General features: G+C 38.6%; 2 protein-coding genes across 3 annotated transcripts; one reads left to right on the top strand and one right to left on the bottom strand.

The window, feature by feature from the left end:
* Positions 1 to 1936: 1936 nt before the first annotated feature.
* azi2 (5-azacytidine induced 2) lies at positions 1937 to 13559 on the top strand. 2 transcript variants are annotated; one of them, XM_074684247.1, is made up of 8 exons: positions 1937 to 2091; positions 4326 to 4579; positions 5209 to 5325; positions 5539 to 5644; positions 6262 to 6395; positions 6649 to 6713; positions 8660 to 8784; positions 11330 to 13559. In XM_074684247.1, the coding sequence occupies exons 2-8, from the start codon at positions 4361 to 4363 to the stop codon at positions 11761 to 11763; spliced, it is 1200 nt and encodes a 399-aa protein (XP_074540348.1). In that variant the 5' UTR covers positions 1937 to 2091; positions 4326 to 4360; the 3' UTR covers positions 11764 to 13559. The 2 variants fall into 2 exon arrangements, with proteins under 2 accessions (XP_074540348.1, XP_074540349.1); XM_074684248.1 differs by having other exon boundaries at positions 5539 to 5638.
* A 550-nt stretch (positions 13560 to 14109) lies between these two features.
* cmc1 (C-x(9)-C motif containing 1) lies at positions 14110 to 20793 on the bottom strand. The gene is made up of 4 exons (XM_074682660.1): positions 20655 to 20793; positions 20156 to 20248; positions 14923 to 15013; positions 14110 to 14727 (listed from the first exon to the last, which is right to left on the bottom strand). The coding sequence occupies exons 1-4, from the start codon at positions 20680 to 20682 to the stop codon at positions 14607 to 14609; spliced, it is 333 nt and encodes a 110-aa protein (XP_074538761.1). The 5' UTR covers positions 20683 to 20793; the 3' UTR covers positions 14110 to 14606.
* Positions 20794 to 22852: the final 2059 nt, after the last annotated feature.

Raw genomic sequence — 22852 nt, forward strand, 5'->3', positions numbered from 1 at the left:
ACAATACATCAAATGTAGAAAATGAAATAGAAAATGTTTCATCTGACATATTTCTTAAAGAGATAAGGAAATGCTAAACACTGGAGGCTTCTCTTAGCTCAGGCCAATTTGAGAAGGACCTATGTGAAGTTGAAAACTGTCCTGTAGTCTGATAGATTAAAATTTGACATTCTTTTCGGGAATCATGTATGCTGCATTTTCCATTCTATAGATATAGAGAGTGGACCATTCAACTTATGGCCCTGCGGCCTTATCAGTCCATCATTCAAGAGCCAGTATCCTTGATGGTATGGGGATGCATAAGTGCCCATGATATCATTGCGTTCAAACGAGGGAGAACCATAAATGCAACACAATACAGGTTATAGACCAACAAAATATTGGTTTTCAAACAAAGCTTTTCACACTGAAGATGTTTCACATTTTAGCAAGACGATGCCATATAACATTATGCATTACCGTGCTATAGTAAAAGAGTCCTAAAACTAAACTGGCCTGCTTGCAGTCTGGACTGAAATCCATAAAACACGAGGGGTAATGCAACCCAAAAAATTTTTAATTAGATGCTTGCCAAAAATAATATTAATTGAATTTATTATTTTTCATAAAACAAACATTTCTGTTCAAAATTCAATATCTATGGATTTTGTTGGAACAAATATTAATTTCAGACACCACCTTAAATCTATTTTGCTCTAAACTTTGTTTAAGAAGGAACCCCGCTGCCTTAACAGACCAGACTTTCAGTTAAGCTAAGCAGAAAAAACAAATATGTTGATTGCATTTGATGCCATGATTATACTCCAGTAAGGAAAGGCATCATTAGTACCCTTTACAATAAAGACGTGAAGTCTATCTTTCAACAAAATAAGGGGCCTAAATGAATGAAACCATCACATTCAGCTCTTATTAACATTTCACGCAAGCATTTGAATGAAAAAGCATTTACCTTATATTATCACATGTTAGAGTGTTGTGATGCTAATGTCTAGAAAAGGAGTTCTCTGAGAACAGACCGGACACTAGGAGGGTTTAGCTTGGTTAGAGGCTAAAATCAATTGACTTGGATAAGGCTTTGGTTTTCTTGGTATTAACTGTTACAATGGGTAAATGCATGTTAACTATATTATTAAATGTGTTCAAAATAATTTCTCAAGTTTAAACTTCTGACTTTAAATCTGCAGAGTTAATAAAAATTACACACATTTAAAATAAACAGTATATAGTCATTACATAATGTTTTATGAAGTGAGATATTAAACCACATATATGTAAAGAAGTTCTGCATAATAGGGTAGTTGCCTTCTTACTATTCTCTCTGTGAGAACAAGAGAAGGTATGTATAAGGTTTGGGTTCTTTGTCATTTTTAATAGTTACAGTATGAACACAAAAGCTAAACGAAAAGATGAAGTGATAAAAGTAAACCGATGCTAACGTTTTGTGATTAAATTGATTTGCTAGCGGGCTAGCTAGCCGAAAGTAGCGAGCTTAGATTCATAGTTTACCCAGATTGACAAAATGAATACAGTCGGTGCTATCAGAGGAAAAAGTGCTGTGGTGTGTTTTCTAATTCCCAAAGACTTGTGCAATGTATTTTAAGAACTGCAGTTGAAAGTTAATTTACCTGTTTGTTCGTTGGATGAGAAATCGTAGGTGCGTCACCTAGCTGAAAATGGGCTGATGGTCAGTATGATGAAAATTTTATTTGGGAAGCAAACTATTTTCTTTAATTTTAACCTGTATTAAATAGTAATATAAAAGTCAAAATAAGTTTAGTAATTGACGCAGCAGTTTTTGGTCCAGCGTTTTAAGCTAAATGTAGGCTTGTGCCGTTTCTACCTCGTTAGTGCACTTGCTTTCTCGTCACAAGTTTATTTCAGTTCGTTTATACTGTGCGTTTATTTTGAAAGGACTTTGGCAGTCAAGTGACTCCCGGAAGTTTTTGTTTCCTCACCTGTCAGTTCTGACACGGTGCGAGTGACTAGCCTCGTCTCTTTGTTTTCCTCAGATCATAATGCCTTCTTCTATTCAGAATAAATGATTGTACCGTTTTGCCAACAGCCACCTTATTGAGGACAGCATCTAACACGGTCAGTGAAAGTCGAGAGTAAAAATAATCGACTGCCTTTGCTTTACCTAGCAACAAATAGCCAGGAGACGTTAGCTTAGCGCTGGCTAACAGTTACCATAACAGATCGATCATTGTAAACACCACACATATCGATACATGTTTGGTGCTTGTTTCGGTTACTGTCTTCCAGTTACATTATCTATTCTGAGACCTGTTTTTGAACCTCCCACCGGTGTGTCTTGTTGGTGACAAATGAGCTACGGAAGCTAACACCTTAATGTTAGCAACATATACAAACGAGATTCATTGATTGTTTACATGCAGATTGTGACCGCTTTCTAATGCTTATTTATATAGATAACTTAAAATCGTGGCTTTGTCCTGTTAGCTGTTGGCTTTTGTGAGGTTATTGGAGCATTGAGCTAGACATGACGTCGCTCTTCGGGTCTTGTTTTGGACTCAAGTTGACTTTCGTTTTGATTACTTTCCGGGGGTGACTTTCGATTTCATGTCATTTGCTGAAATCGCCTTTTCAGCTAGCGGATCTTCGTAAGTATTTTTCTAAGTTTATAACAATGACAGGGAACTAACAGCCTGTTGGTCTTAGTTTACGGAAACTTATTTTTCTGTAAGCCTAGGCCCTCAGTGTTTAAAACTTGGCTCCTCAGTGTTTGCTGCATCATTGCACACTGACATCACCCCCCAGTGTAGCTGCACTGTCTCTGCCGAGCTACTGTAACAGAGTGGGTCATGGAGGGTGTGGAGTACATTTTGGGCTGTATCAGCGGCGGTTAGTGTTTTTCTTGATAACCACTTGGAAGTAGGCTGAAGTGTGTTACAGGTGAGGATGACTCTGTACAAGTGGAGAATCGAAGGACATCTTTATTTCTATCTACTGTCATTATTTTAACCACACATTTTTATTACATCCATTATAACCTACCTAATTATAAGAACTCTCCAACGATTTGTGTCTACATGACTGTTTGGGAAAGTCTCATTTTCATTTCCCTGCAGTTGTTCCAAGTTGTCCCATGCACCATCTTTGGTGCTCCAGTAAATTACAACTGCAGAGTCTTCAAATCATGGATGAGTACATTTTCTTTTGAACCCGTCTTCAGCAGGGTAGTGTTTTTGCTGTTTGTTTATTTCAAGTTATGTTAGTTTGCATGATATGGTTCATGTTACCACTGATGCAAAAACTCAACCTCATTATTGAATGTGTCGTGTAATTTCTATCTTTAGTTGTATTTTTAAAATGCTGAAATTGTGACAGAACTGTTTAGAGCTCCCCACAAAGCTGCTCGTTATGTAGATCTCATGAACTCAGGTTTGGAATTATCTGATGACGAACACCACTTTATTGCAGGCTAAAGGTATTTATCTAATTAGTACTTTTATTTTCTATTTCTCTTAAAAATGTTAAGCCCTTTTGTATTATACATTATATGGCTTCAAAAATCCACAGGACCTATTCCCAGTAGTGATTGAGTCTTTTTTACTTTGTGAAAGAAAAAATGTAATTGTTTTGTTTGCCTCATTAAGGTAAAACTGAGTTCATTCACATGTGTCTTGATGCTTTTTTTGCACTCGCCCCTAGAATCTACTGCAGATCATCTGCTGATGATTTCAAATAACCAAACACACTCGTGGGCCGGATAAGCTTAAACTTTGCTCCCTCAAAAGGAGAGAAAATATCAAAAGACAGTTTATTGCTCAACTCTGTAAAATTTCTGGAGCTTGTTGTTATATTTATAGTTCCCTTTCATAGCCAGCCTTACAACATAAATAATAAAAAAGGCTGTTTCTCAAGTTTGGAGGGTTTTGATTCAGGCCTCTCCTTTTTGTGACAAACAGGATAAGTTTTTGGAAAAGCCACAATTTTTTCTGAGAACATGATCACAAATCAACACAGACCGTGAAGCTCTTTCCTTGTAAAAAATATCTCTTGCTTATAGAAAGTGATTTTCAAGGCATTAAACACAAAATATCAAAAAACAAAGTAGCATTAGTTCACTGTAGAGTGATCTCTCACATGAAACAATAGTGACAAGTTATCCCCCAGCATATTACAGAACATTTACAAACTTCCTATCAAGAACAGTGCAAGAAAAGATAAAGGAATTATGATAGAAGGTGTTTTAAAACTAAGTTGTGAGATGTAAAGTGAACTCCCTAGATTCAATCTTTTTTTGTCTTGCAAAAATGAACGTTTATGATTTTAACGTGAAACACTCTTCATGTAATCCCCAGGTCTTCACTCAGCTTCAGAGCAGGCCTTTGCAGGCATGGAGCCCCTGGCAGTGGATGATGACATTTGCATTCTTAAACACGAGACGGCTTACACCGCTGCTGGCGAGAGTCCGGTATCAGTATGTGCCGGTGATGAATCTGTTGCTTCCCACTTCGCCTTGGTCACAGCCTATGAGGATATTAAGAAGAGGCTGAGAGACACCGAGCGAGAGAATACCTTGCTAAGGAAGAGGGTTAAGCAACTAGAAGACAAGGTAATGATGTAAAAACAAAAGAGTGACATTAAAAGAGAAGTAGAAGATAAGGAGAATAAAGTTTGAGGAGAAAAAATAAAAGAACGTAAAACTTATACAGAGAGTGAAAAAGCCAGCGAGCGAGCATTCGAGAGGGTATGCTGGAAACGGAGATCAATAAAAAATAGATTTTCTCCAATTTCCAGGACCTTAGAATTATGAACAAACAAAAAGTGCTCAGAGAAAGTTTGGAAAGAGTCAGCAAATTCAACAGCTCTCCACAAAATACTTGCCTTTGGGAGAGTCTGCATGCCAGCATCATTAATATTGTTGGTCGATAGTCAAAGCAAGAAAACAATGAGACATAAATCTGCACTGTCTGAAACAGAGCGTATGCCTAAAAAAGCATGACATTGCCAAACAATGTGTTGCTGTACTACTCTCGGGGAAAAGCTCCTGAAATTGGATTTTTTTAAAAAACAACACATTGAGCACAAAACAGAGGGAGCTATTCAAACAGGAAAGGATTATTTTCTGAGGCTTTTTTCTACAGCTTATCAAGATGGAACATGATGAGTGGAAAGTAGCTTCATATCATAGACACTCAGATAAAATGATACGTCTATGTGTTTTATCTTTCACCCATGTAGCTCTTCAGGCCCGATGCTCCTCCATCAGAGGGTCCCCAGTATGTGAACAAGGCCTTCAGTGCCTACCGTGGTATCTATATAGAGAAGGAGGATCTGCAGATGGAGCTAAACAAACTGGTTCGTGTGCTAAGTTATTTAAACCTTCCTTGCATCAACTAAAGCCTGGCACAAGATTTAGTGTGTTGGAAACATGTGAATGTGTACATTTGAACCCAGGGGAGTTTGATGTAATTTTTTGGCTACCTCTTATCATAATATTGATTTTGAAAAAGTACATCAGAGTGTCAAGCTTGTATACAAATGCTGATTTCTGTCATCTTCCTCTGTTAGAAAAAGGAGAAGAGTGAGAGCGAGAGGCTGCTGACGGAGCAGCTCCAGGCCAAAGAGTTGGAGTTGCTTCAGCTGAGAACAGAGATGGAGACAAGCCAAGGTACAGGTAGAGCACACAAAGTTGTCTTTTGTTTTGAGTAACAGGCCAGCTGTCCTTTGAACATTTCCTAACAGTGAGATTTTATTTGATGCTCTGACAAAAGACAGGGAGTACACAAGATGTGCCTTATTTTCCACACTTTGAAAAGCTAATAACACCTACTCCAATAAAATTAAAATTATGATATGTAAAAACAGCTGTTATTATCTGTCATGGCTTTTGTGTATAGCCTTGAAGCACTTATCCTGTTGTTGAGTGTTTCCTTTGTTTATCAAGTACTTCCTCGTTAAATTTCATGAGGGGTCATTTTCTTTTTTATTCCACTTATTCATGATGATACCATTTCCACAAGTTCAAACTATTTTGACTGTCAATAATAACATGATAATATTTGCTAAGGGGATCATTGCTTTAAGGAGTTGGATTTAGGATGGGTCAAATAATAAAGCGAGTACAAAAATTAATCTGTCTAGTGTCTACCTTTGTTGTAAGATGTAAATAAAAATCAACAATGTGGTGGCTGTTAGTAATTCTACTTTTTTAGTTCAGTCGTTACGAAATGTTTTTATTTTGAACATTCATTGACTCGAACAATAAAACTGTTTTTGAATGTTATTTTGCAGTGATGAAGAGTTTGAACAGCCCTCAAGACTACTGGCAGGTGGACCGGGTTAGCTCTGAGCAAAAGATCCACAAGCTGCAGGACGAGCTGGAGAGGATGACCCTGGAAAACAGTCGACTGCTGGGGAGAAGTGGGGTGAGTAAAGGTGTGAAGGATGGAAAAAGGAGAAGAGATGCAAAAAAAGACTCAAAGGATTAAATCAGTGAAGAGAAGTTGGACTGAGAGGGAATGCCAGAGGTCATAATGCTTTACTTCAAAAGTAGAAAAGAAAAGTGCTGAAGGACAACACAAATATAAACAAGGGCGAGTTGAAGCTATGGATTTTGTTGGAATAAATATTAATTTCAGACACCACCTTAAACCTATTTTGCTCTAAACTTTGTTTTAGGAGGAACCCCGCTGCCTTAACGGACCAGACTTGGACCAGACCTGTGACGCAAAGTACAAAGCCAGGTAACATTTTTATATGATTGTTCTTCTGAATTGCTTTAATTTCAGCAGGGCCCTACATTCTTTACATTTAAGTTAAGCTAAGCAGAAAAAACAAACATGTTGATTGCATTTGATGCCATGATTATACTTCAGTAAGGAAAGGCATCATTAGTACCGTTCACAATGAAGACGTGAAGTCTTTAGTCAAGCTTCCTGTTCATTTGTCTTTTTCTACCAAATGCAGGTTTTACTGATTTTTGAGTCAGATACTTGTTGAGTAATTGAGGCAGAGAGCTAAACTTTAATGTTTTTCAAACCTTCTTTTAGTATTTTTTCTTTCTCTTTCCTCTATTTAATGTTTTACTAGACAGCTCCTAAATGCAGTGCTCTAGGTGTACACTGTGACCCAACACTGAGAGTTCTTTTTTTGATCCATGTTTACTGCTGCTCTAAAATTCAGCCGCTAGAATGCTGAGTAAGACCAGGAAGAGAGGCCGCATAAAATATACAGCCCTTTGTGTTGCACTATGTTTGTGGAAAAAGTGCTTGACAATTAAAGCCTCATGGATCGATTGATTAGTTGATTGATTGATTGAACTGTAAGAGTACATATTTCCTGACTTTGAAAGATGGGAAATAATCAGAATCAGAGAAAAAATATATTTTGAATTTTAAAAATTAAGCAACTTAATCTGACTAAAACACCATAATATGCTCTTAAAACTTTTCTTAGAAAGTAATATGAAGGCACTTTGTTTAAAAAGAAATGGCATCTGAAATACTGCACTGATGTGATTGGTGTCTTGATACACCTACTGTATCAGTTTAACATCCTGGGGTTGTAATTCTCCTGTCTGGCCACTAGAGGAGGGTGCAGCTCCGCAGAATATCCCACATTGGGAGGATTTCTCCACCTAATACTTTGACATGATCATTTTCCAGCAGTCATAATTGATAGTTTTGCAGTTTAGAAGGTTGAAAGATAAAATCAACCTTTACTCAGCCCTTTGGAGTAATTGTTTCCTTTAATAACTTTCCTTATAACTCATGAGTAAACTCTTTATTTGTGGTGCATTTCAAGTGTTTCACGTGTCAGCAGTTTTAAGGTGGTGTTAGTTTTAAGCAGCACAAAATGCTTCTGTATTTCTTCGCAGTTTTTTTCCTCAGTGTTTTTTGTTGTTTCTGTTTGAGGCAGGTGTGTGAAGCTAAGGAAAAAAGTGTTGATGAGATTTTACATCTTCACATAAGGTGTGGAAAGGACAGCTTGTAGGTGTTTGTTAAAAGTTCTCAATTTTTTGTTCTAAATTAAGGTGTTAGATTGCGAAACAGATTATTTTAATGAACGGTTTAGCTCCTTTTTTATTTTTTAGGAGATTAAAAAATAGAATTTTAACTGTATTTGAGTGACTCTGCATTGCAAGTACCTTAAACAAACCCAAAATATGCTCTATAATGTGAAATAAGCTGCTATGTGGTTTGTCCTGTGAAACTCTCCTGTAGCTTTGTATCAGCACAGTCAGTGACAAAATGAAATATGTGAACAAATAACAATATTTCACAGATAAACAGTTTTACACTACTAACAAGCCTCTCTGGAACTTTTTTTTTTTTTGCCAAATTCTAAATTAAGTACGATAAAGTTTGGCCAAATTTATGACTTTGTTGCTGATTTTATGTCTATGAATGATGGAGCATTAGAGCAGAATACTCCTGCTTGAGTCTAGGAAATGAAAAATAGTACAAAGACCTGTTTTGCTGACATTGTTAACTTTTCTTATAATAATACTCTAAATTTCGGAAAGTTGAACAGTTTTCCTGTAATATTTAAATGTAGTAACATGAATGGTGTGATCTTTACCTGATGATATCCCTCTGAAAAATTAGTTTCTCAGAAATCCAAGAAATTTCATGTGAAGTAGAATTTTATTTAATGAACATGTCTGAATGAAAGCTGTGGTCTTTTGCAGGGAGAGGAGCATGCAGCAGACGTACGAAGCTTTGTGCAGTGAGGTCACACGTCTTCATTCAGAGCTGAAGCACCAAACTGACCTGATCAGGAAACTCAGGCCACTCGTCAGTGAGAGCAGACAAGGTGAGGCAGACATGCCACGCTCAGCTGTATCATTCATGGTGTCTATTTGATACATATAAGTCAGCCTGTACCCTGTTTGTATGACTGTGTGATTGCCTGGCAGCACTGACTCCCCTTCTGCCTCTCCATACCTTCTCAGTATGTTCAGCAGCAACATCCTGTATCCCTTATATTCCTCTATAACAGGGTGTCCCTGGTGAGTGACTACAGAGAAAATGTGAGTGCAGGCTTGCTTTCTTTTGGGGGGGGGGGGCAGGTTCTTAAATCTTTTAGACTAAAAAGGCAAATTCTCTTTTTATCTCAAGGACTTGGGTGGTTGGTTTATTTCTTTTCAACATTACCCTCATAAATGCTTACCCATTTTTATCAGAATCTCAACCAGGTTTACACATACGAGAAATTTGTCTTAGTGTTAGAGTGTAAAATTGATGACAGCAGAAGTAGAGAAAATAGGTAAAAAGTTAGCTAAGTGTTGCACTTGAATAGAATATCAATATAAGTAAGGGAGTGACAGCAGACCTGTAATTGAACAGATATGTGCTATTTTATATGTAGCACAAATACCTGGCAATATAAAAACTGTAATATGGTAGGAAAATGTGTTTCCAGATCATACTTCAGTCCATAGTGCATTAATGTAATGTAAAGTTAAACTTTAGGCTGATCATTGATCTAAGTTTGGTGATACACTTTGGATAAATGAGAGTCTTTGTCTTGAGGGAATTAGAGCTTTCCTGTTGAAGCTTGGCGCTAAGGTAAAGAAAGAGGTTTGATAGTCTGAGTCTTTAATCTGTAAATTTAGTTTCACTTTAAAACATCCTTACTATTTTAGCATACCAAAAGACTTATTCAGTCATTCCTGCTGTTTTACTTTCACTTCTGTTTGAATCTTGTCATATATTCTATCCATACCTCATTACACTTCAGCACTTTGTTTAAACCGTCACAATACATTGTAAGTTTGAAAAACGATATGACAACTAGATAAAAGGAGACCTAGTAAAACTTAAACCAAGAACAATACTTGGAGATTGTAAATTTCTCATGACCAATGAGACTTGTTTTAAAAAGCGTGCCATCATGAGTTTTGTTTAGAGTGAAACTTCAAAGTTAATTTTTAGTTTAGTGATCGCACTTTAAGTTTTTCTCAGCATAGTAACTTTCTGTGGCTAACATCAAATGAAACGGTAGTTCAGCGCTGCCTCTCTCTTCAGCAAGGCTTTTCTGAAGAAGAACAACTTCCTGAGAAGATCTCTCCTGCTGCTCCTTGTTGCAATTTGTATAAGGGTGTGATAAGACTGTGGATATTATCCAAGTACTCAAGCACTTTGACAAAGGACATCATGAAATGGTCTGTCCCTCCTCTCCTCTCCCTCTGTGATGGTGTATTCGAGCCTTGGGGAGATTACCTCTGTTGTTGATTCCCTCCGAGTGTCAGAAGAAGAGACTAGGAGGTGAAAATTAGAACGAAATATGGCAAGAAAATAAATCTTGGCCTATTTATTCCACTGAATAAGAGGGTAATCCTGTAACTTAGATGAGAGAGATGGAGAGAAAGCAGGAAAGCAGGAGAGAAAATGTACGAGGGGGGAGGAGAGGGGGACGTGTATTTATTCAGTCATATCGTGCATCTGTATTCTTCTAATGTTCTCCTTTGGAATCACTTTTATTCAAATCCCAGACTCAGGAGACCCCCTCATGGAAGAGTATCAGGGAGGGATGGATGGAGAGATGATATGAGGAGGAGATACTCATTTAAACTTTATTATTCACTCAGGATGATGTGACAGCAAAGTGCTGATGTGTGTGTGTGTGTGTTTGTGTGTGTGTGTGTGAGAGAGAGAGATTAGGACAACCAAGTTATAGCTGGATATGATTTGTGTGGAATAATGTTTTTGTGAACTGAACCTAATTATTATTCTGTATATTTACTGGATCACAGGCTGTGATTTTTACGTGGTGAAAAGGTTTGTAGCCTGGGAGGGCTAATTTGTAGTCAGGGATCAAAAGACTTTATTGTAAACATCTTTGAATTTTAGAGTCTCGCCAGAACCCTGAATTTAATCCACAAGTAAATATGTTAAGAAATAAGCTCAGAGGTGTGATCTTGGTGCCAAATACAAAAAGAAAACTTACCAGCTATTGCAAGGTAGGAGATAAAACTTCATTTATACCATAAGCTGGATTTACAGGCAGCACTGTTGTAGTTCAAGAATGAACCAGTTTTCACATGCAACAAAGAAAATAAATGGTCAATTATCCATCAGTTATCAATCTTGGAGGGATCAGAGGTGCAAATATGCCCTCCTGTTATTATAACAAAAAAAAGGCGACGCAAATGTTGCTACTACCAGAAGATGTATTAGTCAAGCTTTTGTACAACATTTGTTCTTATCAATGAATATATAAACATTTATACTGTTGGTAATTCCTCAACTACTAATAATTAGTCCTCAGAACAATCTGGCATCACCTGGTTAAATCCTTGATCTCGCCTCTCTCATCCTGTAACTCCACCCTTCTCTCTTTCTGCCTCGCTCAACAGTTCCAATTCAGTGTCGGGACGACGTGGAAAAGAACAACCACCACACAATTCCCCGGGTGTCAGTGCCTCGCCCCCCCAGTGCTCCCCCACTCCCCTCATGCTCCGGTCGCCCCTGCCCCCCTGTCTGTGGGCCTTCAGGCACCCTGCTGCCTGACAGTCTGAGGGAGGACTGCTGGTACAATGGACCCTGGCCCTCCCAGAGCTGCTCAGGAGAGGCTCTGCTGCTCGGAAGTGACACCTGCTCTGTGGTCCTGCCCCCTCCCCCTCTAAACCAGGCCTCCCTAGATGACAGCTCACGGTCTTTCCCAAGCCCCCCTAAACCAAGTGATGCGATGTTCTGGGAGGGACACTCTGCCACTTCCAACTCCTCTTCCTCAATTGGAAACTGCACTCCCAGGAGTCCTCCCAATGCTGAGTGGACCAAGCCCTATTGAGAGGAGCTTTGACAGGGACTAGATGCTTAAATAATAAGGAAAAACAAACCAACGGATGAACAATTGAACTCTCCAACCCTGCCACATAGCTACCACCTAACCTGCCTTAAGTTGATAAGACCACTCCTCTGGGCTGGAATGGACTGCTCCTGCTGGTTGTGGGACCTGATTGAGGCCAGAGGAGGCCATTTTCGGGGTAGACTTTGTAAACTTATTAATTTATGGACTCTGCACGCCGCATCGGTGATCAAAAATGGACTTTGCAGAGGAAAAGTTAATGAGACCCTAAGCAGAATAGATAGTTTGTCCATGTGTAAGTGTCCTTGTATGCACATGCATACATGTGTGCAAGCATGCATACAAGCAGTTTTATTTGTGTGTCCTTATACACACATCAAGCAGTGTGCCTGTGTGCGCAGATCAGTGTGCAGGCATCGTTCGCCTGCCTGTATCTGTATCTCGTCATAATAATAAACCTGATGTGATCACTGGGGCCACAACATGATTCTATAAGTTGTAAACTGTACTCCCTCCAATACAAGCCTTTTTACATTTGATCGCTGTAAAGTATTCCAGGTGTATAGTCTAACGTCTCATGCTTATGTGAAGGAGATTTTTTGGTCTGAAGACTAAATGTGATTGTTTTTTGTACTGTAGTGGAGACAGACATAGAGTAACTGTTGGATAATCACTGATCTTTGTTCCACATGTAACAAATACCAAAAAGTCTGACAAATTTAATTTCTTTGACATCTTTAAATTAATCAAATCCCTTAGAGATCAGTATTGAAGTAGGCTGTCAGCTTACTTTCATATTCTAATTAAATCATTTTTTTGGAGTGAGAGTATTTTTAAGGACATTGCAGAAAGGTGTGGGAAATGTCCAAAACTGAAAATGTATAGTGGACTAAAATAACACCACACACTCACTTGCACCACAACTGATTCAACTGCCTCCTGAAACCTGCCTGCTCACACAAATTCAATCCTCTCACAGCTGCTGTCAGTAGTTTTTGTGTTGTTTTCTTCTCTCTGCTGCAAATGCGATGGTGTAAGTAAGGCTGTGCATTTTTGGATATTCTTTTGTAGGACTTTGAATTTAAAGGACTCACACACTCCCTGTATTTGTGACATTTGTGACCCCCAGTAAGTTAGCAACTTGATGAGGATTTTGAATTACCAACCGTGTGTTTTCAATTCATGCAGTGCTGATGATAATCTAATGTAGGTTACATTTGATCTGCAGTATGACTTGAGTTGTGTGAAAAGGAGAAGGTTTTATTCTCTTTTTAAGAGTAAGTTAAGTCGGAAAAAAAACCTGACGGGTGTACAAAAATGAAAAGACATTACAATAGGAATGCAGTTTGAATCTGTATAAATGTACATGGTGGGCTTCAGTACTTTGCCAAATGCAGTTTTGCACTTTGAACCATAGGATGTTTTTATTTTCTGCCCACTTCTTTAGACTTCTGATGTGTAGTCGAGCCGTCTGCAGTGGCAAGACAAAAAGTCTCTTAACCTGAAGAAATGTGAGTGGCTTGAAAAATAGGTGCACAAAGCACAAGATCGTTTGGTTGTTGAAAAGATGTTTGTTTTTTTCTCATTTTATTCTGTCTTGCTTCATGAAAACTGTGGTCTTTTTGTTAATTTCTAAGAAATGTTATTTTACAGCAGTAGTTTCATACTTCTGTAAACGATTTGCAAACCAAAATGCAATGTACAGTAGATATGGATTATATTTTAGATTTACTGCACTTCAGACTGTTTGTAAATATGATCAATTAAACTAAAGGAAAGGACGGGAATGTGAGTTTCATCTTTCTCATTTAGATATCTAAGATAAGGTTCTGTACAGTTAATAAACAACCTTATTTTTAACTTTATAATTCATATTCAGATTATCTTTTGCAACAGAACTACAGCTGTTATACACAAGGATGCCATCCTAGAACAGAAATATTTTTTTAAATGTAACTGTTGTCCAAAAGATTGATCTGTTGACCATTCTCTGTCCAAAACTGATATTAAAATACACCGAAATTTGGCAAATAAAAATCAAATTGACCGTTTTTAGGCATCTAATGTGTCTAATCAAAGAAAATATAAGCTAATTTTTTAAATTGACTTCAAATTCAAATTGACTTTTAGTACATGGTTCATGCTTTTCAGTCACTCAACTTTTAAAAAGTGTCAGCTGTTGGCTAAACGCAAACAACAATCATTTGAAAAAAAAAAAAGGTGTGTAAGAGAGAAAAAAAAAGATAAAAGGAAAAAGCAGAGTATTTGAGAAAAGCTCCACTTCAAATAAAGAAATTCAAATTTCACAGATATTGAATAGCTTTTATTTACATTTTCACATTACACTGCAAAATGATCTCGAAGTCTTCATAACTTGATTAATATCAGATCTTTGTTATATACATTGTACAAATATCTTAAATCTCCAAGCCTTTGTTTTGATTCTTGTTTGTATTCTGGTTTCCTCAGCAGATGACTAAATTGTAGAGCCAAGCAAAGCATCGAGATACTGTTCACGTCATCTGCAGATATCTGACATCAAGTTATGCTCACTCAAGAAAATAGGAAATATACAGAACATAAAAAAGGCATTATTTAGATAAAGAGCCACCTTGCTTGTTAAGGTAGTTTGGGTCAGATTTGACAGATTTAAATAAAATGCACAGGATTGGGACTTTAATTCATGTTACAAGTATGTAATAAATCCTGCCAGGTGACAGCCCATTAGGTGTCTTTTGTGGGCTTAGTGCAGATTCTGGCCAGTGCCTCACAGTCTCCCCCGCCAGCGTTGAATGGGAAGTTGCTTTGGGGTACCATGTTGTTCATTACATGCTTGTTGGCAGCTTTTGTTTCCTGTTCTTTGCTGGGACACCTGTCTTCTCAAACTCCAGTTTCTCTCGGATGTATTCCTGCTTACACTCCTCAAAGAAAGCTGGGTCATTGTAGCTGGTGAAAGACAGAAAATTCAGTATTTAGTTTAGAGAACGGGTGTAGCCTCATAAAAGTTTTGTTTTTTTCACTGATGTGCAAAAGAGTATGTGCAGGGCAGCTGAGTGCAGATAAGCACATGTACCAGGTATGAGTGAGATAACGCGTGGTTCAGCACTGTGCAAGTGTTGGAGTGGAGTGTAAAATACTCACTGTACTGTCAGGCATTCCTTTAGTGCTGCGTTCTCCTCTCGACACTTAAACACCATGAAGAAACCAGAGTCTTTACAGCAGCTGTTGAATGCTGGAAAAAAAGAGATGGCAAAATAAGAGCTGAAACAGGCTCACATAAGAAGAAGCTCAGGCTGTTTACATCCTTTCTTGCTCACCTTACTAATTCTTTAGGTCCAAGCCCAGACATGAAACATGTAGCCACAAGCAAACCAAGGTGGGTCTCATTTTAGCACCCCACCACAACAAGGACATTGTTCACAGTTCATGTTACCGAGTCTTTTATCAAGCCTATCAAGCCATGTTTCTTTGTTCAATGAAGAACTGAGCAAAAGCTGTGACGGAATGGTTGTCTGTGGTTGGCCCCTTTCCATGTTGGCTTAAATATTCAGCCTCCGAAACAAATACTAACAGAGTATTTGTTGTAGAGTTGTGCAGGAGAGAATCTTGCCTGTATTTTCAATATAAAGATTACATTTTGGCACATTTTGTGTAACCTTTGTGATCAAGGTTTGACTGGTTTCATTCTAAGGCTAATGTGAAAAGCTGTCCCACCTTTATCACTTCACATTCTTAGCCTTACAATTTACCATTCAATTTTATCAGACGCTTTCGTCCAAAGCGGCGTACAACACAAGCAAGAATTTAGACAGAAGGGAAAACCTTAGCTGGTGCCACGAAGCTTCAAGTTTTGTGGCTGCAGGTGCTGCCATCAAGTGCAAGAAGAAGTGCCTTTTTTCTGACATCTCCAGACATCTCTTAAAGTAGAAAGGGACTCTGGATCGTATAGAGTTAGGTAATTCATTACACCATTTGGGAACAACAGGGGAGAGTCTGGCAAGAGATTTGGAGCCATGCTGTGCTGGGAGCACCAGGCGTCTTTCACAGGCAGAGTGCAGTGGGCGAGAAGGAGTGCAGACTTGGGTGAGGGGCTCCAGGTAGGCAGGAGCCGTTCTTGTCACTGTTTTGTAAGCAAGGAGAAGAGCTTTGAATGGGATTTGGGTTGGCACTGGAAGTCAGTGAAGAGAGATTAACAGCGGGGTGACATGTGCTTTTGGGCTGGTTAAAGACCAGACGTGCTGCTGCATTCTCGATCATCTGCTGAGGTTTAAATGAACATGCAGGGAGGCCTGCTAGGAGGGAGTTGCAGTAGTTGATGCATGAAATCACAAGGGCCTGTACCAGAAGCTGTGTGGCCTGTTGAGTCAGGTAGGGTTTGAGCCTCCTGATGTTACAGAAGGCTTGCTCACAAGTCACCGGCCCTAAGAAGCAGAAGTTTAAAACAGTCTTCAAGGTGACAACTTGCTGTCACCCACAACCTTCAGGGGAGAAGTGACAGACTGAGAGCAAGCTTAGGTTTTTTTGTCACCAGCAGGTTACAGCCCCTAAAGGTGGAGACCACTGCTGCAGCATGACACCTACAACTTAACTTGATACATAACTTGGGAGCATCAACTTCTGAAGGGGGTTTCCCAGAGAGAGAATGCATGAACAGTGTCCAAACAAAGGGTTCGCCAATCATTCTTTGCACAGGCACTGCTGTGGTTATCAGTGCCTGTGGATGGATGTTATTTTAAGAAGCCTACAAGTCACACAAAATTCTTGATAATATGTAATTTACCAAACTCTAAAGTCTAAAGTTCTGCAAATGACTGTGAGGCTCTAAAGATGTTGAATATTCAACATAAAAATAGTATAAAGTAGTACAATACACGAAACAATTCAAATACAAAAGACTCAATTCTATTTGTTTTGGCTCGACAAACGTATATTAGGTTCTATGCCAGCCTCTTCAACAATGTGCTCTGGCTTGTGGTACTTTCCTGATTAAATGTTTGAGGTCTTCTGTGAAAACAAGGTGCTGAGGACCTTGAGTCTTCACCTTGTTAGCAAGCTCTTTCCAACAGACTTAATTAAAAAACTGCTGCTTTCAAACAACTGATATCTTAATTACCTTGATCAGTGGCATCAGTATTGTTATCACACAGACACTTTCATCAGAATGCAGATGCAAAACCAACAGCAAAACCAATTTAGAGAAGCAGAACAGTGCGACTAATCTAATCAGCAAACGCCTCATCCCTGTCCCATGGCACCAATAGAGGCTGCAGAGGGTTGCCTTTCAGATTGCAGCTATACAACCATAAATCTAAGAGAACAGCTTCATGTCAGAGGAGGCCTTTTAAAGAAGACAAAGAATGGTAGGATGCCATCTTCAAAGCTTTTTGGACCATTTTTGGTGGTGTAGTCAGGCAAAAGCTAAAGGCTTTGTCATTAACACGGACCTTTGGAGTAAGAGTTAATTTGTGCAATTCATGTTGAAATTATAAGGTATTGAAGCCATTGAACAATCCTACATAACTTCCATGTTCCATTTTTTAAAGTTTGATAAATATTTTGGTTTTAGGATTTTGACATGGACCAAGGGAGTTGAATATAGAACTCAGTAACTAATGAAGTGCAGGTGGCCTAGTGGTGTAGTTGGCGCTCCATGAGGGTTTGAATCCAGCCTGTGGCCTCTGTCCTGCATGTCACCCCCCACTCTCACCCTGTTTCCTGCTCTATCCACTGCTCCCACTACTATCCAATCAAAGGCATAAATCTCCAAAAATAACTTACAAAAAAATAACTCAGTACCTGCATAACACAGTACAGCAATATCAAAGCAAAAATAAGTACTTATGGAAATTATTTGTTTTTTGATATACTGCAGTGTTTGTAATTCTGCAGCCACCCCCTCTTTAAAGACAAAGTGAAACTGTTGCTTTGTCAACTGGCCTGCTCCTTCACTCAGAGTTAAGGTGGTCTCAGGACATAGTCCCTTATTGAGTGTGCAGGTTGATAAAATAGATAGGCTCTGGGAGCATTTTAACGGGTTATTTGTATTTTTCTTTCAACAACAAAGCCCTAAATACAAAGAGTGTTAGAGGCATACATGCAAGAGAAGATAACACAGGAAAACATGCTCATAGCGTTTCTTTTTACGAAGGAGAATCATAGTGAATCATACACATCACACATGCAAGAGCCCAGTGCAGACATAAACATGCAGAATAAAATGATAGAGGGTGAGCATAGAGGTGTGAAAGTGAGTGGAACAAGAAGCTAGTAGTGTGAGAGGGGGGGGGTTTCCATCACCCACACAGCCACAGTCTGTCCCATCACCTCTGGTTGCCTGTGCAGTGTCTCAGTGTGAGCAGCACACTGCATTGAACAGGTTGTCATCATATTACAAGAAACCACAAAAGCTAGTCAGCATCTGGCCTATGCTCACAGGGCACGTTTGCAAAGCTTCAGTTACAGTTTCTACACAGTCAAGAGGGCAACTAGTGCAATACCAAATGGCCTATTCCTCCTCAGTAAAGACTTTAAGAATGTGTTTCAACAGCAACACGAAAGATGCAAGTCATAATTAGACAGAATTGAAAGGAACAGTTAAGTTTGAAAAGACTTGTGAACTAGAGGGTGTCCTCCGCTCAGGCCGAGGACCCTAATTAAGAAAAAGAAAATACAACTGCAAACTTAAATGTTGCAAACATGTTAATATGTCTTTTTAAATAGTGGCTACACTTCATGAATAGAAGTATGAAACGGCTGAGCTCTAAGTAAAAAGAAAAAAGGGGGTGGAAGTGTTTCTAGCCGAGGAGGACCCACCAGCATTCAGCATTTGTGATGTACTGCACACACAACACCTTTGTGACCAGCGACCAGTTCACAGCAAGAGAGCACTTTTTCTTTGCTGAAGGTGGTGTATTTCTTTTAATTTAATGTGTTCCCATGTTCTACCTAGCTATATTTTTTCATGTTTACCACATGTTTTAAGGAAAGCCTATTTTATGAATAATGACTGTCCGGGGCACTGGTTTGGTCTGGTAGTTGGGCTGAACATCCCATGTGACACACAACACAGACGTCCTGTACAAAGCTGCAGGAATCTGCTCAGGACTTTTTATGACTCTGTGGTGGCTTCTGCACTTTTCTATGCAGTGGTCTGCTGGGGAGAGGGAAGCACAGAGAGGGACAGAAAGAGACTGAACAGACTGGTCAGGAGGGACAGTTCTGTCCTGAACTGCCCCTTAGACTCCCTGGAGGCTGTGGGTGAGAGGAGAATGCAGGCAAAGCTTGCATCCATTATAGACAATCCCTCTCACCCACTTTAGGAGACTTTGGGGGACTTAAGTAGCTCCTTCAGCAGCAGACTAAGATTCCCTCCCAGCAAGATGGAGTGCTACCTGAAGTCATTCCTCCCATCTGCAATAAGACTTTACAACACATCATATCAAACCAGAACTCTCACCATATACCATCCAGCATTCAAAAAATACTGTCTTTTTTGCACATCACCCCAGTAATTTCATATTCTTATTTTCTTATTATTCTGTTTTTAATTGTTGTTGCATTTTTTGCACTTTTTCCGTGAGCTGCTGTGGCAAAAAAAAAAAAAATCCCCTATGGGGGATCAATAAAGGAATATTCTATTCTAGTCTATTTTTTTTCTATTCTATGTGCAGAGGTTGTGGTCCTCAGGTAGGGGGCACACCCAATTGGTTTGTATTTTTGACAATTTGACATTGATCTTAAGAGAAGAACATATGCTGATAACTTATGATAATTATAAAGTAATAATTACAGTAATAATTACTCTATACTTATCTACTGCTCTGGAGAGCCTTGGGAAGGACTGTCGTCATTGTAAGGATAACTGAACACAATTTTGCATCAACTCTTGTATCATGTCAAAATATCTGCTATTTAAAAGGTCAACCAAAATTGGTTAATTAGGGCATTATTGAACACTAATATGGGATGTCAAGGTATAAAAAAACCCTTGATTTGCCAAAAAAATTATTCTATTCTGTTGTGCATTAATTTAGCCTGGATATATGTTTTATGCAATCTGAGTTTCATTTTAATCAGAAAGCACAACTTAAAGGTTTTGGGAAGAAATAAATAGCAAGTAAAGGTACAAATATCTCATTCAAAGCTAAGTTATTTGTTAATATCTAGTCGTATTTTTCAACATTATTATCTAAATTATTACCAATGTTATTTGCAAAGTATATGAAAAGTAATCAGCCTGCTTTTTTTTTGGTTCGTTTGTTTGTTTTTTATTATTATTTTGGGGGGGAATTTTTTAATACATTTAACTCGTGTCATGGACTTAAGGAAGGGAATCATGAGTAATACCATCAGCCACCGAGATACAAACACACACCTTCAACTTTTTCCACGCAGCGCTCCTTTGCTTTTTCCCTCATCAGTTTTGGGATAAGGACATCTTTCTCCACATGTCTCAGGGGAATCTCCTCTGCGGAAGCAGGACAAAAGGAAGTCATACTCAGGTGAACCGTTAAATTCTGTCAGCTTTATCATTACACCATACACTTTTGTATGTTAGGTTGTTAAGGCTCTAGCTACTTCACTTCATAGCGATGACCCCCACTTACATACAACTTATCATGCGCTGCAATAGGCGATTAACTTAGCTCTGTTTAACCCACGGGAACACGAATAAGTTCCATGATTTGTATGCTTACATATGAGGTAAGCCACCTGAGGTGACATGTCCGGCTAACGTTAGCTTCACAAGGAATCAACACTGGGTGAGAAGTCTCTCCCTGAGTGCTCGTGACCAAATAAAGCTCTGTAGTGCAGTCCAGATACCGCACATTCAAAACCCAAGCTTGTGTGAAAGAAGAAAAACAATGAAATACCCGTGTTAGCTGCCTCCATCGTAGCCATGTTTCCAAACCTTACAAAATAGAGCCAATGTGACCTAACTGACTAGCTCACGTAAGCGCACAATACTTCCGCTGACGTCGAGTCGCCACATGGAAAAACTACAAATCCCAGAGTCGCAGATCGTTGTGCCAGTGTGTGTGGTAGTGGCTATGGGTGGTGGTTGTAACCAAAATATACATAGCTGCTCATCACCGCACAGCCCCGCAGCCCTTTAATAAACTCAGCTACGGTGAAGCTGATGATTAATCAGTAAAAACGATGAGGATCAATTCTAAGATGATTTGTGAATAATTACATATCACTATTTACCAGCAACTGTAGATTACTGGTACTGGAAGTACAAACTACAATATTAATAATCATAACTACATAAAAATCATTGAAAAACGCAGTTTTTATCTCATGCATTGAATAAATAGAACACAAAACTGCAGTGACACCTTAGATAGTAATTGCAATATTGATAACTTTATTTTGTTAGCATTTTCCAAAACATTGGGACATCATACGAAGTTCTTAAACAAGAAAAGTCCAAGGGGAAAAAAAAAAGCTGAACCAGGGGTTCGCAGGGTTTTTTGGGGAGGGGACCCCTTACAAATGAGAAATTTTTCTAAGGACTCCCTCATAATTTTAATACAGATTACTCATTTTATTCCTTGTCGGCTCAAGGAAGTAGTTCAAATACATGATTGTAAAAGCTTTCAATTTCCAAATGAACAGTAGAGCAGTAGGTCCAAATATTTCAAATTACCAGTCTAATTTAATTCTCACTTTCATTAAGTACTCCAACTCTAAAATATTGAACTTGTGACTGCTACTTATTCAAATCATTTGCAGAAAACTCAAAATAAATCACAACAGAGGTTATCATAGCATAGTTGTCATAGTAGTTAAGCCTATTACTTAAGAGTATCTTGATTGGAATTTATGCAATAGGACATCACATTCTTATCTCAAACTATTAATAACTTGCTTGTTGAGCTTACCTAATAAACAATAAGATGGGTCAGCCTGTCCCTCACTGCATTGTTTTTAATAGTTATTAAAAAATCAAACATTAAAACTTTGGGTACAACCCTAAAATGTACAGCATGGTAAATAAAACCCATTGGGGAGAAGACAATCCAGACAGCACAAGAACCCATCAACACAGACTAAAATCACAAGGGCCAGAGGAAAGAGGAGGTACTTAAAAGATATAGGAATGGTATAAAAGATAAAAACAATACTAATAAAAATAAGTAGGAAGTAGTAAGAGGATTATGATTAAAAAAATGCAAGTTAAAAGTAAAAATAACAATGATAATGTTTGATTTAATAATGATAATAATAAAAGTAGTAATAGCCAATTTACTTAGAAAACAAACAGTAAAACTCACTTAATACTCCATTAAAATAATTGTACTTTTATAAAGTTTCATATATTTTTTGTCTTTACATGCCAAGCCTAAGAACATGTATTGTTTGACAAGGGTGGAATAGAGCAACAATAAGGTGAAAAAAACTTCACTTCATTGGAAGTGTATCACTATCCAACCACATTGTTTGTCACCTTGAACCAGACATCATGAAGTGCACAGTGAATCTGACCACAGTCAGTTGTGAGATGGAACGGCTGTCTGAATCTCATGAAGAGAGGGCCCACCTGTGCAGCCAAAGCGACAGGTACATACTCACAGACACACTTACACGCCTTGAAATAAAGGACAAAATTCACACCTACAGTGAGACAGTGCAGTCTGTAAGAGGTAGGCGTACGCTACCCACCAGCGCATCCAAACCACACACAGCTCACACTCACCCACATGCACCTACAACAGAAGGAATAAAGTGAACATCTTGCTCTTCTATCTGAAGTTCTCACGGCTGTGTGACTTTACAGCTGCCACTTACCTCTAAAGAGAAGCACGTTCTTTTTATCTGTAAATCAAAGGCCAGAAAGAAACAAACATTTACATGAAAAAAGACCAATGAAACCACAAGCCATGAATTGTGTTCACTGACGTTTTTTTTCTTCCATATCTTCACTCTAGACACTCAGACATTACTTTTTTCTTTTTACACCCCCATACACCAGGTGGGCATCTGCAGGTTTTAAAACAGCAGATCGCTCCAAACAGCAGGACTTGCCAAATTTTTTAACAGGCCAAGTGGGGCTCATACGAGTGGT

The sequence above is a fragment of the Halichoeres trimaculatus genome, unplaced genomic scaffold (genome assembly GCF_033239565.1).
Source record: "Halichoeres trimaculatus isolate MK-OKI-2021-1 unplaced genomic scaffold, fHalTri1.1 fHalTri1_scaffold_12, whole genome shotgun sequence".
Taxonomy (NCBI): domain Eukaryota; kingdom Metazoa; phylum Chordata; class Actinopteri; order Labriformes; family Labridae; genus Halichoeres; species Halichoeres trimaculatus.